This window comes from Octopus bimaculoides, chromosome 9 (genome assembly GCF_001194135.2).
Source record: "Octopus bimaculoides isolate UCB-OBI-ISO-001 chromosome 9, ASM119413v2, whole genome shotgun sequence".
NCBI lineage: Eukaryota > Metazoa > Mollusca > Cephalopoda > Octopoda > Octopodidae > Octopus > Octopus bimaculoides.
In genome coordinates, this window is record NC_068989.1 from 70,400,018 (window position 1) to 70,417,167 (window position 17,150).

Sequence of the window (17,150 nt, forward strand, 5' to 3'; positions counted from 1 at the left end):
TCAAAACATGAGATGGAATAGGTACCGGTCCCCGAAAGACATATTTCACTCAATATTGGATTTTGTCATTATACATGACTAAAGCCTTTGAAGACACTGCTCCAGCATGGTTGCAATCCAATAATAGAAACCAGTAAAAGACAGGCTTCTTTCAGTTTCCGCCTACCAAATCCACTCACAAAGTTTTGGTTGGCCCAAGGCTATAGTAGAAGACACTTGTCCAAGGTGCCACACAGTGAGACTGAAACGGGAACCATGTGGTTGGGAAGCAAGCTTCTTACCACACAGTCACTCTTAGTGCAGGATTTTGATACCCGTGTTGAAAACAAAAGTGTCTTTACTAAATAAGCACTGGAAGCCTCATGTGAAAGATTGATAGGGGATGAATAATACTCTGCACTCACTAAGCATAACAATGAAGCTATTAATGGCTTTGTGTGTAGTTCCAGGTTTGTGCTATGCAGATTGAAGATAGATCTTCCTTGAATAGAATGTCAGTTAATCTTGAGTGAAATTCATAGATGAACCAAAGTAATGCAGTTAGATTAAGCAGGAATCCAACAGAAGAGGTAGCTGAAATGCTACAGATGAAAGTAGACAATGATACTTAAATGGTGAAAATGTGCCGTGTGCTGACATTAGTGCTCATGGCAGAAATAGAATCATCATTGCAAGTAGCGAGGCTCACTTTCAGGATACATTTAAGCTTATACACAAGGTGACAGGACTGGGTCAACATATCGCATTGTAGATCCACATTTCACAAACTCAAGTTATCTAGCAACAGTGGTTCATGGTCACTAAGTTTGGTTCTAATCTTCCAGAAAAACTGCATTTACACCATGTTTCTTGCTTTTGTTCCACCCTATAACTCGTGTTATAACTTTCGGTTTTATGGCGTAAAAAGAATGAAGCCTGTTCCTGATGGTTAGATTAACTAGAGCATGTAGATTTCAAGTACACTGTTCATACAGAAAGCTCACAATGAAACTGAATTCAAAATCTGAAATGGTCTTTTATGGCTTCAGTCAGGATGAAGGAGCCAAGTCTAGGACATTTGTAGGTTGAGTCAGGACGGACTGATATGGTTTGATGGTCAATACAAACATCTATAAATCCATGACCACAAGAACTATGTGGTGAAGAGTTTCCAAAAGGGATGGAGGTCATTACTAGTGCACAAAGACAGAGAATGAATGACAAGGAGGCATGTACCAGCTTATTCTGAGGAGTAGATGCCAATGCGGCAATATGCTTGTTGGTCACAAATTGACAAACCCTAACCAGTCTAATGTATGCAAACAAGAATGTGTTTTGTGTGTAGCACCACATCATCCCAGATGTGGGAGTAGTATTCCATTGTGGATTTCACGAGTCAGCAGTTGTTGTGAGGCTGAAGAGGAAAGCAAGTTTTTAGGATGCAGTATTTACTGTTATGAATGTGAAGGCTTTGTGTAATGTCTGTGAAGTATAAGTTTCCCGAATGTGTGCATCTACTGGCTTTGTTATTGAAGCATAAATCCCAGCACGTCCCCACTGAAAATTAGTTCTGAGGTCCATGTTCATGGAGACCGCACCGTTTGCTGTTGAGGTGTCTTATGTTTATATGTGGATGATGGGCAAGTGTGCAAGGTGAAAGAATGAGGAGTGATATCACCTGCACTGCACAAAGTCATGTTAGCGGTTTATTCATATTCAGAAAGATAAGAGAGGATCAGAAAGAGAGAGAGAGAGAGCCACATTTACATATGCAGCCATTTGGCAGGATGTTTCTGACCCAAGAGATGAAACACACACAAGTGTGCACTTTAACCAGGTTTTTGTGCCAGATGCTGTTAAAAACTTTACCAATGTCAAGCTCAATCAAATCACTTTCAGCAAATTTCTGAAAGACAGGGGACCAATGATGAGCAGGTCTCCAAAAGTCCTAGCCATATGGAAGCTGTAGTTAAGATTACCAAGGAGAAAGGACTTAAGTATTCAAACAATAGGGTAATGATGTTAGCAGAGATAGAAAGCAAGTTGTAGAAAGATCTGCACAGCAACTGTTCAGTCCTGCCCATCTTCTATTTTACCTATGTGCATGGAAAGATTGAAGAGTTTGGCAAGGATAAGGAGTGCACTGTTTGAGGGTAATAGAAAACATTATCATAATGGTGGTGTTGGTGTAATGACCGGAAGTGTAATAGTGGGGAAACTGGAGGAATGAAGTAAGTTTTGCCAAGTGTGTGCAAAGTTGGATGCAAATTGAACAGCAAACATGTTTCTTCCAAGAGACTGCTAGTTACTGAACTGTCAGAGTTAAAGGCTGGTGGAAATTCTTTTACCAAAGGACTTGTTGCAATTTGGGAAGCAGAAGTGCTTGCACAAAGTTGTCATTTGCTTTATGAAAAGTAGCAGGTAAAAGCCATGCAGATGGTAAAGATAGATGAGCTTTGTCCAGAGATGTTGTTGACAGTGTTCTTAGACTGAATGGGGAAACACAGCTATATTTGAAACATCTAGGGCACATGAAAAAACATGTCCAAGAGGATGGCGTTGTTCACTTGCTTGACTGATTTTTAGTTCAAGAGAAAAGACCAATCATCATATTCGCACAATCCTTTTACTAGACTGACATCCAACTGGTCACATTCAGCAGCACTCTTTTCCTCTAGGGTGTGGCTGTTATTTTATAGACCCCTGAAGGCTGAAAAGAACTGACCTGACAATTATGTTATAACTACAAAACACGAGCAATGTTGTCTAATGGTCTACCAATTCTACTCTATTAAATGACAATTATAAAATTTACAGCTAATGCACAAATCATGTATCCCATATGAGTAAACTAGATGCAAAATATATTGTATATATCAGATATAAATTACAAATAAGAGTTTATATATATCATGTGTATATATTGTATATTTATAGTATACTCTATGTACAGGCATGGATGTGCAGTTAAGTTCACATTGCAATGAAGGTGTTCCTGGTTCGATCCTACTGCTTAGCATCATGAGCAAATGTTTACTGTAGCCATGAGCCAAATGAGTAAAATGGTTGAAATAACAAAGAGCCAGTTTCATATGTGAGTGAGCTGTGTCTTCTACTTGCCTTTGACATTTGCAAGCTGTTTGAAAATCAAGTAACTGCTCATACCAAGAGTCTTATTTGTTTACATTAAGAAAATATGCTCAATCACTGAGTTGTATGATGTTCAAAGGACAAGAAATAGTACCTTGCTTGGAAATAGTTGAGAGATTGCTACAGGAAGACCATCTAGTCACAGAAAAAAATGCCTCAATAAGTTTCATCTGACTATTTTTGTGTTTGTGTGTGTGTGTGTGTGTTACCGTCTCCTTGCTGTGACATTATACCATGTCATGAATGCAGTACACTGCATTTCCAATCATCCATGAAAACAGGTAAGAGCTGTCAACAAGAAGCATACCCAAACATTGAAAAAGATTTGCTTCAACAAATTCAGACTGATCCATGAAAAAGTGAATGCTAAAATGAGGATTTTGATATGTACACATATACATTGTGGCTGTGTGATTGAGAAGCCATACCATACACAAAAACTGCATGGAAGTCATGCATGCATGAGCCTTCACATCCACACTGCAATATATATATATATATTTATATATCCTTAGCATCTTCTTATTAATCCTAATTTACACAACTCTGCTTCATCTAATGATTTTCTACAAAGTGTCTTGTTTATTTCTGTCTCCTGAGACTGGTTCTATTATTTACTGTTAAAGAGATCATAATAAATTTTGGTACCTGCCTTTGCTGTGATATAAAGGATTTCATACAATTGTTCCAAAAATGACAGTCACTTCACTACAGAAATTGATTTGTATGGTCAGCAATAAGCCTTAGCAAGAAATAAAACCTCGAGTGTTTTAATACTTCAAGGTTTCCATAGCAGCCAATTTTAACAGTTGAATCTCTCAAAAAATGCCAAGATGAAGTCTATGTTCATTGGTGCAATATATTTAAAAGTTTGTAACCAGAAGTAGTTTTGAGCAAACCTGATACATTGCAGGTTCATGTCTTGTAGTTCTGATCCAAGCTGGTGAAGTACATTCTCTGGATATTTTCAGTGTAGGAATCTATTTAGAAGTATGAATTTTCTTGCAACACAGTGATACTAAATCCAAAGTAGCTTTTCTTTTATTATTTTGTTAAATAATCATTTCTGGTTAACATATTGGTTCAGATCCATTAAGTTTTGTTGAGCTGGGATCAAGAATAAAAGTTGAATGTTTCCTTTGCAGCTAGTAGTATTTTTGTTCTTCCTTTCATTTGTAAACCTTGCAACATTGAAATATGTAACTGTCCAAAGTAATAATAATAATAGCAATAATAATAATAATATTCATCTGCATTAAGTTACGAATCCTCAAACTTGCAGAAACAGTCAGTGACACCACAGTTTTCATATTCTTTGTTGCAACTGTTCTTATTTGTTCCAACATTTTTTTTAATCTGTCAGTTTCAAACCTTCCTCACAAGATTCTTTTTCCCTCAACCTCTCTGCCATTTGTATTCACTCAAGGAATATTTTCAGTTAGAGAAATCAATCTGCATGGTTGAAAAATAAAAATTATTTCATTTTAAATGTGGGAAGTGTTTCAGGGGACATAACTCCAAACTAAACAGTTTTCTTTTCGTTTCTGAGCACACATTAGTTCCATTATTCTATTTCATATGCAAATGAAATAAAATCCAACATCAAATACATGGCAGTTCAACAGTATTCATCAATGTGTGACTAGCTCTGACTTCAGGGGAGGGGAAACAGGAAATGTGAATTTCATGCATATTTTTAAAAAGACCATTAGTAATGGGAGCAAAAAGAAACAAGTGGGAATCCAGATTTAGTTTGCCAAGAGCTTACTTCAACAGAACTTACAAACCAGTATTTATTAACATGAAAAGTCAGAAAACCCCAAATGCAAAGCCAGGCAGAAAACTTTTTTCTTCCCTTCTTATGACAGCTATGATTATCTACTTTGCAATTGGTACATTAACAAAGGCTCTTGTAATAAATGTGTGCATACATGTATTTTATATACACACACAAACACAGGCACACACATTCAAAATTCAATCAGTTTTGCCACAACCTATATTATCCAACCCTTATGGCGCTCTTCTTCCTCAATCGTATACATTTAAAACAAAGAATGTCTTTTCTTGTATCAGTGTACTTTTAAAGATATTTATAGTATACAGTCAACTGCAAAAATATAGAATATTTAGTACACTTAAGCTTCTTGGTATACGAGTTTGGTTAAATTTCTTCATAAAGAGAAAAATGCATGGTCTGATTTGAAAATGAGAAATTTTCCAGTAAGACTTCAAAAATGAAATTGAAGTATTACATGAAAAGTTTTCTTGTTAAATAAAAACTGTGGAATGAAATCACCACACAAAACCACAAATGCAATGAAGGCAAGACAAAAATATTGATGTTTGAACTTCCAAAATATATCTTTGTACCAGCTCTCTTGGTTTATATCCCTAGTCAATTAATTTTCTATCTCAGTTAAGATATACTTCATTTTTTTTTCAAGGGTTACCTCAAATGCAGCTACATTTTTGCATTGACTCAAATAGACTTACATTGTAATTACCAATACAAGTCCATATTACTTTCTTTACTTGAACCTATACTTTTAGATTTATTCTTTAAAGTTGGCATCTTCCACACAGCTTTCAAACTTTTGTTAGTCTGTCGTGTTTTAGTTTATTTAGATTATTTTACTTAAAACAAAACCCTCATGTTAGCAATGAAAGCCAGTATGCAGCAATGATCACTCGGAGACAAAGAGAGAAAGATAAAAAAAAAAAACTTTTATGCACGCATAACACTCACCAACACAAAGAAAATGCAGCCACAATCAAATGCAATAAACTACAAACAACAAAATCTCTCTGTAACAGACTCACATATAATATTGGTCACTGAGACATATCAGTGTATGATTGACAATTACATTCCAAACACACTGGCACTGGTAACACAATCACATCACTACAAGCATCATTCTAAAATAATTCTCTTCCAATCAAGAGCAGATGCACACTGAGTTCAACTTGCTGGTCTTACTGCAATCACCATAAAAATAAAAATGAACAGCACATATTTAAATTGCAACACTGTGCAATATGATTTTAGACGAAATGAAATAACTTATTCGATACATCAATACAACATGTTTGTTTGGCTGGCATCGGGAGCCAACTCAACCAGTTGAAGAGGATTTATCAATAAATTGCATGAATGTTAAGACTTAGAACAAACTGCATTAAACCTTATTTAGACAGCTACTTTGAAACACAAAGTAAACAATTGAACATTTACTTCTTCACATCAATTAAACCAAAAGTTTTAGCATTCATCACAATTAAATCACTGGTGTTACAGAATATTGATAAAATAACACTTCAAAAAATTGCAGTCTTTATAAACTTTATCAGAGGCACTGTTTTGTCTTTAAAACACCATTAGGATATTTAAACATGATAATCCAGTTGATGTTTCTTAGGAGATTATAGCCTGTGGAGATCTTAATGTAATGAATTAAAGTAGATGTTCTTGGGTAGTTGTGACGAAATAAATGTATATCAGTACCCCAAGGATATCGAGTGTGGTTGATTCAAATCATTCCCCCTGCTTAATAACCACAATCCTATCATTATTTGCACACTGGCTAAGAACTTGAAATATGTGATGGTAATTGGAGAATTTTTCTCCATACAGCAATGCAGATGATAAATGATGAGGCCATGGGCAAATGTATTTTTAAAATGCACCATCTTTCTACCTTAGTACTGCATGTAACAATGATGACCATGTGTATGTTACCAGTTGCCATTATTATGAAAGCAAGATTTATGCTTTCAATACTTCAGAAAAATCCCTCAAGATCATCAACGCTTGCTGTTTAAAAGAAAATGTTCATTCACAAATTCTTTCTAAGAATACCATCTGGTATCAGTTTGCTATTATTTCTTTAGGAGTCGTTCTTTTGGGTAGCATAATTAGGTAAAAATACAAATCAAGTGTTGTTCTTTGTTTTTACTATTTCCCCATATAACAAATTTCTTGATTCATTACTGAACACTAGTTCACAGTAATTTTTCGTCATCCACTCTAAAAAAAAAAGCAGAAGCAACTTATCGTCGCATTTTAAAACATTTCTTGATGCCATCAATTTTCAACTGTTTCTCTATGTAAGATTTCCATGAATCTTGGCCTGGCAGGGATCTGTTGCTTTCCAACAGTGCAAATCTGCTTTCACTGTTAAAACCCTTAATTTAATAAACTGAGTGGGTAGGAAGAACTGCTTTAAATTTCCAGCTATTATTTTTCTTAGTCTCTCTTTCACCTAAAGTCTTCTGGGAAAACAATCAGTGTACAAACTGGAGCTTTCCACTCTGGCAGCCTACCAACTCCAGTACCTTTTTCTCATTTGAACATTCTGAAAAATATCATAAACTTCTTTGGCTTTCCACTGACTGTTTTAGTTATGAAAACTAGAGTGTGTGCATATCAGAGTTTTCAAATACTATTCAACAAGGGAATCTGCCTCAAGGGTTTTAAGAATTAAAACAGAAAGTAAAATGGTTTATGACAGAGCTTAGATGACCACTTACCTGTAACACTAAATCATCACACATTGCAGCTGTTCACTTGAAGCTTTGCTTCAAATTAGAAGAAAAATGCCTGTGTATATAATTTTAAATGTAAGCTGAATTAACACTGAAGATGTTAGCTGTTTTCTCTATATGAGAACTAGAATTAGCAGAGTTGTTAGAGCATTGACTACAGTGCCTTGTGGTATTCATTCTCACCGCTGAGTCCAAATTGTGCTGGAGTCAATTTTGCCTTTTTATTTTTTTAACAGAGTTGATCAAGTACCAGTTGAGGGCAGTGGACAGGTGCAATTGTTAGAACAATGGGACAAAATGCTTTGCATATCAGTGCATTCAAAGTTTAAATCCCACTTCCTATCAGGGAGTTGCAACTTAGTAGTATCAGCAATGGAAAATCCAATGGAAACAAAAAAAATTTCCTTGGTTTAATCAACAAAACAGCAGTGATGCCATTTAATAAAACTATAATATATGCAATATAATCTCTGCTTTCAACAAACTGGAAACACACAGATTCAGTTGCCACAAAGTAAGCAACATTAGATACCGGTTTGAAAGATCTACAAAACTTGATCATCAGACAGTAGATCAGCAAAATGAGATATTTTGTCTCTGTAATTAATTCAATGTATTTAGAAAGGAATATTATAAAAATATATAAATAATTAGAATAATTATATTTCCTCTTATATTACAAGTTGTAATGGACCAACATTAATTAGAATATTAAATAATTGTATTATTTAATATTTTAATTAATTTCAGTAATAATATATTAAAATACATTATTACTGAAGCAATTGCTTGATGCTTTGCTCACAGCTGGGCGCTTTTTTTTTTGCAGAGAATCTGACAATGGAACAGGAATGGTATCTGCTTTAAAGTTATGTAAACCAAAGCAAAAAGTATTATGACTAACACTCAGAGTGTTGTAATTTATTTCTTGCCATTTAAGTTGCTTTCATATTACCCCATTATCAAACAAGAATTACATATCCTTCTTTCTTCCCTAACTTCAGCACTTGCAGCATTAATGTTTTAATTAATTTAATTACTGAAATACCATTCACTGCCCAAATAATCCTTGTTAAACACTACATGCATACAACAAGAATAACTAACAAGACAAGATTATTCTAAAATATTCAGAGAATGAGAATTCAACTGAAGGTGTTGCAATATATTGGCAAAGTTTTGAACTGGTTACCCCCATCACCACCACCAAAAAAACCCAAAAAACCTGACATCTTTAAACTATACCTGTATGGTTTCAAATTTGAGGAAGTATAATGTACATATCGTTACATCAGTTAATATAGATGATTTGAATTCTTGTAATAAATACAGAAACCAAGGCTTTTATTAATGATATTGAGGGCTGATAACTGAAACCAATTCTGTATCAAAGCAGATTTAAATCTGCAGAGAAAGTATTTTCTTATATTTTCATAATAAAATGAAATTTTAAACCATTAAGTTATGGTGAGCTGACTATAATTTTCTGTAGCAAACATAAATAGTTGCATGGTTTCAGTGCTAAGCATTGGTAATCTCTATTTGGTACAATATTAATCTCTACAATGAAGCAGTTAAACTATGTTAAACCAACTAAATGAAGACTAATTGTTGCTTTTCTTTTGTTAGTATACTGTCCATAGAGCACATTTTCTATTTTGCAAATAAAATGCTAAGTAGTAAACAATACTAGAGTCAAAGTGACAAGTTAAATTTTAAAATCTTTTTTAGTCATACATATACCTTTTCTAAGAAACTATTCGCTTCAAACATTTGTACCAATATAAAATATTCCTTATTTTGGTGCCATAAGAAAATATAGAATCTGTCAAATGATGCCAGTCAAATATCTTCCATATTTATGAACATTGGATTTCTTTAGTTGATAGAGGTCTAGGGTTCAGGAAAAACTTTAGAGGAAGAATTAAGACAGGCATTAACACTGTCAATCTTTTATCAGGTCTTTTCTATTCTATAAGAGTCACTTCACTTTCCACTTATGCTTGGTCAAAAGATTTATTACTGGAAAAGATTTATTATCTTGATTTAATCATAAAATTAAGATTTGTTTCTTTGTAAAATAAAGCACACTCGTATAAACACACTGTAAGGATGTAAACAAACAAAGTGAGATTCTTCTCACTACTTTCTCTCATCATTCTTGTTCACTTTTGTAGATTTTTCAAATATTAAGCAAGCTACAATATACCAAGGATTAAAAGCATATATTTCAACCATATACAGCCAGTATAGAATAATGTAAACATTACCAAGACTTATATATTATGTCAAATATACAGATTTTGTCTCATTACTGTTGAGAAATTTTCAACAGTACACAGCCCCATACACCTAATTTGTTGTCAATTAATAACAGAATATAAGGCGGTGAGCTGGCAGAAGCATTAGCACACTGGGCGAAATGCTTAGCAATATTTCGTCTGTCTTTACATTCTGATTTCAAACTCCTCCAAGGTTAACTTTGCTTTTCATCCTTTCAGGATTAATAAATTAAGTACCAGTTGTGTACTGGGTCGATCTAATCGACTGGTCCCCTCCCCAAAAATTTCGGGCCTTGTGTCTAGAGTAGAAAAGAATTATTAATGGAATATTTGAGTAAGAACTTATTTATGCTCACTCCTTGACATAGCTGATGAAATTAAATGAAATCTAAGGCTTAGATTTCATTTCTCCAACCAATTTCTAAACCTTAAGTTTTAACTGAAATTATTTTTATTTATTGTTCATTTTTATTCTAATGAAGAGGTATCTCATATTTGACTTGTTCTCTTACTGATGCCAGTATTTCAATATAAAAAAAAATTAAACTTTATTTTCTCACGTCATTCTTATTGACAAAAAGTTGATTGCTCTAAAATTTACGTACCACAGGTATATTACCAATACTTGCATTAATTTAACCTTCTAATAAGTACTTTTCTTCCACTGGTAATCAATAATGCTAAATAATAAAATGAAGTTAGGAAACAAACTAAAAAGAAGAAAAAAAGATTGAAGCAATTATATTAATGAACAGTTATGTTTTTAATTGTGTGAAATCCTGTGCAAAATTGTTCAAAGCTTAACAAGTAGGAAGAAATCTTTTAGTTAGTGTTTTATGTTTAATAGACTACTTGACAAACTGTGACTATAGTATTAGTTTATACAGTTTTAAAGTTGCACTGTTAATACTTATGTCATCTATACAAAGCAAGAAATTGCTATTTTGGAAATTTCAGTTTTCCAAGGAAATCTAATTGCTTTCAGAGAGATAAGCGTAATCTTTGACCAACTACATTAAAGAACAAGTCTGAATCTTTATTTATATTTTAGAAGTTGGTGTCTAAGTGTTATCTAAAATTTAAAATTCCATACCTTTAGACAGCCTTAATTTTGGATAAAACACTATGAGCCTGCTTGCCTGTAACACATAAAACAAATCTAATGTGACTATTTATTCTAATGGTAATCTCCTTGGGTTCTTTCTCAACTGCTATTTCTAGGGACATGCAGACAGAAATGATGTTTGTCAGAAGTAGATGCTATAGATGTAGAATTAAATCTTTCTTCAACAGCCTTTGCAGTGACAAAATCCTTGATTGCCTTGATTAAACAACAGCTATTGCAGCCCAAATATTGGTTGGCAAGAAATATATCCACATAACAGCATGGGCATGTGGTTTGAGAGGTTCGCTCCAGAATTTGGTAGATGGAAATTACGAGAAAGTCCGCAGACATATACACGAGGGCTTCACTGAAGAAACTGAAAAACAAGTGCTCCTGCAATATTTTTTCCACACCAAGTAACAGACAATTCCTTGTCACTCTTGCCATAGTGAACCAGTGATTGGTCCTTCTGGAAACCTGTAACCAACACTATTGTTCACAAAAATGTGATATAGTTGGATGTACCTGAACACACTGAGTTGAAGTACATTCAACTATGAGAGTAATTTCGAATTCAACAAATAGTTAGTTCTCTATATTGGTTTGAATTGGACAAACCTGTAACACACCATCTGTTCATCTGTATTCCATCTTAAATTTGAATCTTAACCATCTAACCTTACTGTAAATCATTTGTGAATATCTACTATCAATCCATGATACATTACACCCAGAATACAGCAATTATTTTACAATAGTTATCCATATTGATGTAGTAGATTCTTCTGTAGATAGAGGCTGCTAATGCCCTTGATGCTCAACTACTTCAACAAATTTTTGCTCAATTTGTCCTTTAGGTATTTTTTTTATGCTGACCATATTTTTCAAGAAACCCTCAAAATGCATTTGGAAATTTGTGAACTGAAAATACCCAACTTAATGGCAAGTTATACTAAGAAAATGATTAGCCTGTTCAATTGACAGAACTGACTCCTTTATATAACTGCACAGCCTAAGGAAGAATGAAGACAAAGGTGCGTCCAAGTGGAATGTAAAGCTTCACACTGAACAGTGTAAAATTTTAAACCACGTGCTCCTTTTCACTAACTCTATCAACATCTTCCATAGGTATAAGTTTCTTTTTCTTGTAAGGGAAGAGGGAACTATAGTCAAAGGGCTTCAATTTCAAGGAAATAAAAATATTATCATTGCTTTAACATTGCTTGCAGAAAATGCTTAGTCAAGGGTGATATCTTTAGATCTAAATCCAAGAAATCAGTATTAAGTTTTGAAGAACCATATTCATTATTTCTTTTTTTCATTTTCAAAAAGAAATTAAGGAAGCTGACTTTACTTCTTAGAAGCATAGAGGACTGAATGGGTCTTATGCACTTAGTTACCATATAGCATTGCTTTCAGTGTAAAGAAAGCTTCTGTACAGTAACCATATGTAACTAAAATTAATACAGAATTAAATTGAATACAGTAACATTTTCCATATTCTTAGAAAGAATATTTTGTAAAAAAAAATTCCTTCGAGTCACTATCATAGAAATTATCATAGAAATTATCTATTAACTACAGAGTGAAACGAATGCTTATGTTTAATTCTAAAGATTGCAACAAGCACTATCTACAATTCAAATATTCAGTGAAGTCTTGTTACAGAAAAACAACAGTAAATTTCCTTTTTAAATGCAAAGTTCACTGTTGTTGCAGAATTTATTTTAATTTATTTCCACAATAACTATTTCTTTTCAAAAATATCTTTTTTTTTGGAGTGGGTAGAAAAAATCTTACCAACATTCTTTTTTTTTTTTGTTCTTTTTCTTTTTTGAACTGAATTAGATAGTACTAGTAAATCTAGCACTGGTATATGTATAAAATAATCTCTTAGCAAAAATTTATATAAAAACAAACAACTAAGTTTTGTTATTAGGCCTCGGAAGTAACAAAATAAGGGAATGGAAGCATATAAAAATCAAAAGGGTGGTTGACACTTACCAATTCTGTTAGACCTCTGTTTCTTTCAAAAATCTCAAAAGAATTACAGTTCATATATTTGTTCCAAATTAAATTTATGATCTTGCCTTGTTCAAACTAAGGAAATTTCATAAATAATGAAGTTTCCCCATTTCCATACTTGATGTCTCTCTTTTTTTTTCTCCTCTGTAAATACTGAGCTCTTTCCTCAATATCAAACTCTGAAATGACCAACTTGTACAACTTTCTCTTCGTCGAAAACTGATATTCAAAATTTATTGTGTCCATTGATGAGCTAAGAGTCGGCACTAAAATTCTGAAGGGAATGGGTATAATCTAAGTATATACAAATGTAAATGTATGCATCATGAACTGATAGTATTTATACTGAGTTGAATGTTTCGAGCGTTTTCCAAAACTGTCCACCCGACATTTCATTACTGATAAAAGTTATTTGCCAGTGGTATTTGAATGAAGAACTTTATATATGTAGTTCGACATCTTCAAATATATTTCCTATAATCTAACACTAGTCTGCTTTTTTTTTTCATTACTGCACAGAAAATATCTATTCTAAAACTACCTCAGAGGAAATGTAAATTCTCAAACCTATTACACCCTGATAACATTTTTCACTGAAATGCAGAATGAAAAATTGAAATCCTTTCACTGTACTGGAAAGCAAAAGTGACTTTGCTTTGAAGTACAGTGAAAAGTTTTAAAATCAAGATGAATGGTATGTGAATAATTAAGCAATATTCTTATACCCTATTTGTCTTATGGTAAAACAACTAGCAAATTAAAAACCATTCTAAGAGCTAATTGTTGTGCTTTCTTTTTTATTAAAAATAATTGCTATTGCTCTTTATCTTCAACATGAAAATTGGAAAAAAAAAAAAGATTTTCTGTAGTCAAATGAAAGCACAGCATATTTTAACCTAATTTCCAGGACATGTTTATTTATGAAATATACTGCTCGCTATGGGTATACATTACAAAGCAAAGTATACACCATATAAATCTAAAGATTCTGAAAACAAATTCCATTTATTCTTGGTAATTTTGGAAATTAAAAACAAAAAAAAAAAAAAAGGTTTATTCCCACTTGTTCTCCCTACAAAATTTTACATTTAGGTAAATAATTCCTCTGGTATTGATGGCATTTATGGCTGAATGTCCAGGTTCTTCAGATTTCTATGTTTCAACTGTTCACAGATCATAGAATGTGAAGAGAAAGAAAAGGCTTTTATTTCACAAGAAACAATTTTTATTCACAATCATAATATTGATGGTTCAGAAACAAAAACAACATAATAAATACATGAATTTATAAGACCATATTTCCTAATTCACTAAAGTTAACATTAAATATGAATTTACTTTTTTAAAAACCTATTTCAGAAGGTAAAAATTTAAAATTTATCATGCTGACATATTTTGGAATGAGTTGTAGATAATTTTTCAACATTAATTCGGTTGAAAAGCAATCTCTTAGACATATTTTACAAGAAACGCATGGATTTGAGTTGAGAAGTGATTAAATATTACCTTGTCTGAATATTAACTGAACAGTGGCAGAATTCCAGCTAGTGAAAAGGTTATCTGGAAAATTTTAATAATTATAAAAAGAAAGAAAAAAAAGAGAAATATTTTAGAATAGAAAAATAAATATTTCATATTACTAACACATAGACAAAGATATATCAATTATATTAAGGATTTAAAAAATGTTAATATGTTCAAAACTTTTAACCTAGTTATCAAAAATGAATTAAATAGCAAGTAAAATTATCTTTACCTTTTTAATTAAAACCAGCTGAAGTAGTCTTGCAATAGTATTATTCTGATATATAGTAGACAAATAATTTCATCATGAGAAAGCTGTAGACACAATATGAGGAAGTCATTTGCTAATTTTGTCCTAGCAATGTTTAACTTTCATACTCTTAATACAGATCTTATAAATATAAACAGAGTATATTTATTTCCACTCATTAGTAGGTTGCTCACATTGATGATTCCCAAATGTATCATGCTGCAGAACTCATACCTATATTTTATGACCACCCACCCTAATTTTGATAACACATTAAAAGAAACTAAAATCGATTTAGAATGTATTCATATAAAAATCTATAAAATAACTTATGCTGAAAGTAGTGAAGAGTTTATTTTATAAAACCTTGTCTTGGGAAACACCAAATTTTTTTCATGGAATTTTTGCTGCAATGACCAAACAATGCTTCACTGATGTGATTCAGTATGCCTTCACAGTATAGGCATAAAGATGTCTTTGCACTGAATTCAGACCTGATAATCTGAAAATACTTACCAATAATTTTGAAACCCTTGAACTCTATGACATTATTTCTAAAATATAGTGCTTGAGTATTTCAATTTGAAAATAATTAAAATTCAGAGGTTTAACTTCATCATTATTAAGTTGGTGCTTAATTAATGGGAGATATGATTTAATTAGGAATACTAAACTGAAAAATTTTGCCTCAGAATCAAAACGATTAATTTGGGGACTGCTTCTATATCTAAAAAGTATTTCTTTCAAACAAGTACTCAAAAAACACCTAAGAAAATTTTCTACTTTATTAATAAATCAATTCTTACCTGAGTCAATGAAGGAGCAGCTATTGATATGCTAAATACAGTAGCCTAATACTGAGTCCAGGGAAGGAGAAATAGAATATTGATAGCAATAAACAGAGAAGAAATACATTGTGTCACACCAAGGTGACTAGTGATGACTGTATTTTACATTCTTTCAACATTTGACGTTTCTTTCCATAAAACCAGTGCCAAACATAATTGATCTATTCCAAAGATTACAATTACCATATAACTCTTTCATTATAATATATCTCAAACGTAACTGCTCCTATCTATTATGATTTGGGAGAGCCTTTAAAGCAGAAGAGTGAGATCATTTTGGAGTTCTGCATTGGCTTGGAACACTGCGTGAGAAGACCCAGCAAGCCAAATGAGACCATAATCCGAGGCCTCTGCCAGCCCATTTATGTGTACCTTTCCATCATTGGACAATAAACTCCGCTTGCAAAGACCTGTTGAGGCAAGTGAAATTGAAATCGAACCAAATTCGACGACTGGCACCCATGCCAACCTCTCCTTCATTGGACACTAAACTCGGCTTGCGAAGACCTGTTGGGGCAAGTGAAAGCGAAATCGTGATGGCACCTGTACCAGTGGAGCACTAAGAGCACCGTCCGAGCATGATTGTTGCCAGAGGAGCTGTCTGGTTTCCGTGCCAGTGGCACGTAAATAGCACCATTTGAGCGTGACCATTACCAGCGTCGCCTTACTGGCACGTGGAAAGATATTCAAGCGAGGTCGTTGCCAGTGCCACTAGGCTGGCTCCTGTGCAGGTGGCACATAAAATACACCATTTTAGCATGGTATATATATATATATATATACATTTGAGTGTGGCCATTGCCAGTACTGCCTGACTGGCCTTTGTGCCGGTGGCACGTAAAAGCACCCACTACACTCTTGGAGTGGTTGGCGTTAGGAAGGGCATCCAGCTGTAGAAATTCTGCCAAATCAGATTGGAGCCTGGTGTAGCCATCTAGTTCGCCAGTCCTCAGTCAAATCATCCAACCCATGCTAGCATGGAAAGCGGACGTTAAACGATGATGATGATGAGGGTTATTTTGTCAATAAGAAACTGATGCAATAGTTCTATTTTTTATATATATATATACACACACGCGCGCACATAAAGGGCGGCCAAAAGTCACGGAAAGGTGTGAAGTTTAATAAACTTTTTAAAATTTAGATGTGAATTCCTCACCTAGCTTACATCTGTTTCCAATAAATACATGCATATATATATATATATCATCATCATCATCATCGTTTAACATCCGCCTTCCATGCTAGCATGGGTTGGACGATTTGACTGAGGACTGGTGAAACCGGATGGCAACACCAGGCTCCAATCTGATCTGGCAGTGCCTCTACAGCTGGATGCCCTTCCTAAAGCCAACCACTCAGAGAGTGTAGTGGGTGCTTTTACGTGTCACCCGCACGAAGGCCAGTCAGGCGGTACTGTCAAAGGCCACGCTCATCTC

At 33.6% G+C, this 17,150-nt stretch overlaps 1 protein-coding gene across 12 annotated transcripts in view; it reads right to left on the reverse strand.

Annotated features, from left to right (window-relative positions):
• The window catches only part of LOC106881648 (uncharacterized), a 78,716-nt gene that overhangs the window by 25,325 nt on the left and 36,241 nt on the right, over positions 1-17,150 (reverse strand). For 4 of the 12 annotated variants that reach the window (XM_052970751.1, XM_014932111.2, XM_014932110.2 and 1 more), the window contains exons 2-3: positions 14,596-14,649; positions 13,069-14,252 (exon numbers count right to left, since the gene is read on the reverse strand). In XM_052970751.1, the coding sequence (XP_052826711.1) occupies positions 13,069-13,122 (54 nt within the window). In that variant the 5' untranslated portion in view covers positions 13,123-14,252; positions 14,596-14,649. Of the gene's footprint in view, positions 1-4,152; positions 4,582-7,662; positions 7,733-10,564; positions 10,640-13,068; positions 14,253-14,595; positions 14,650-17,150 lie in introns of those variants that run through there. The other 8 variants (XM_052970755.1, XM_052970753.1, XM_052970754.1 and 5 more) reach the window with 5 other exon arrangements.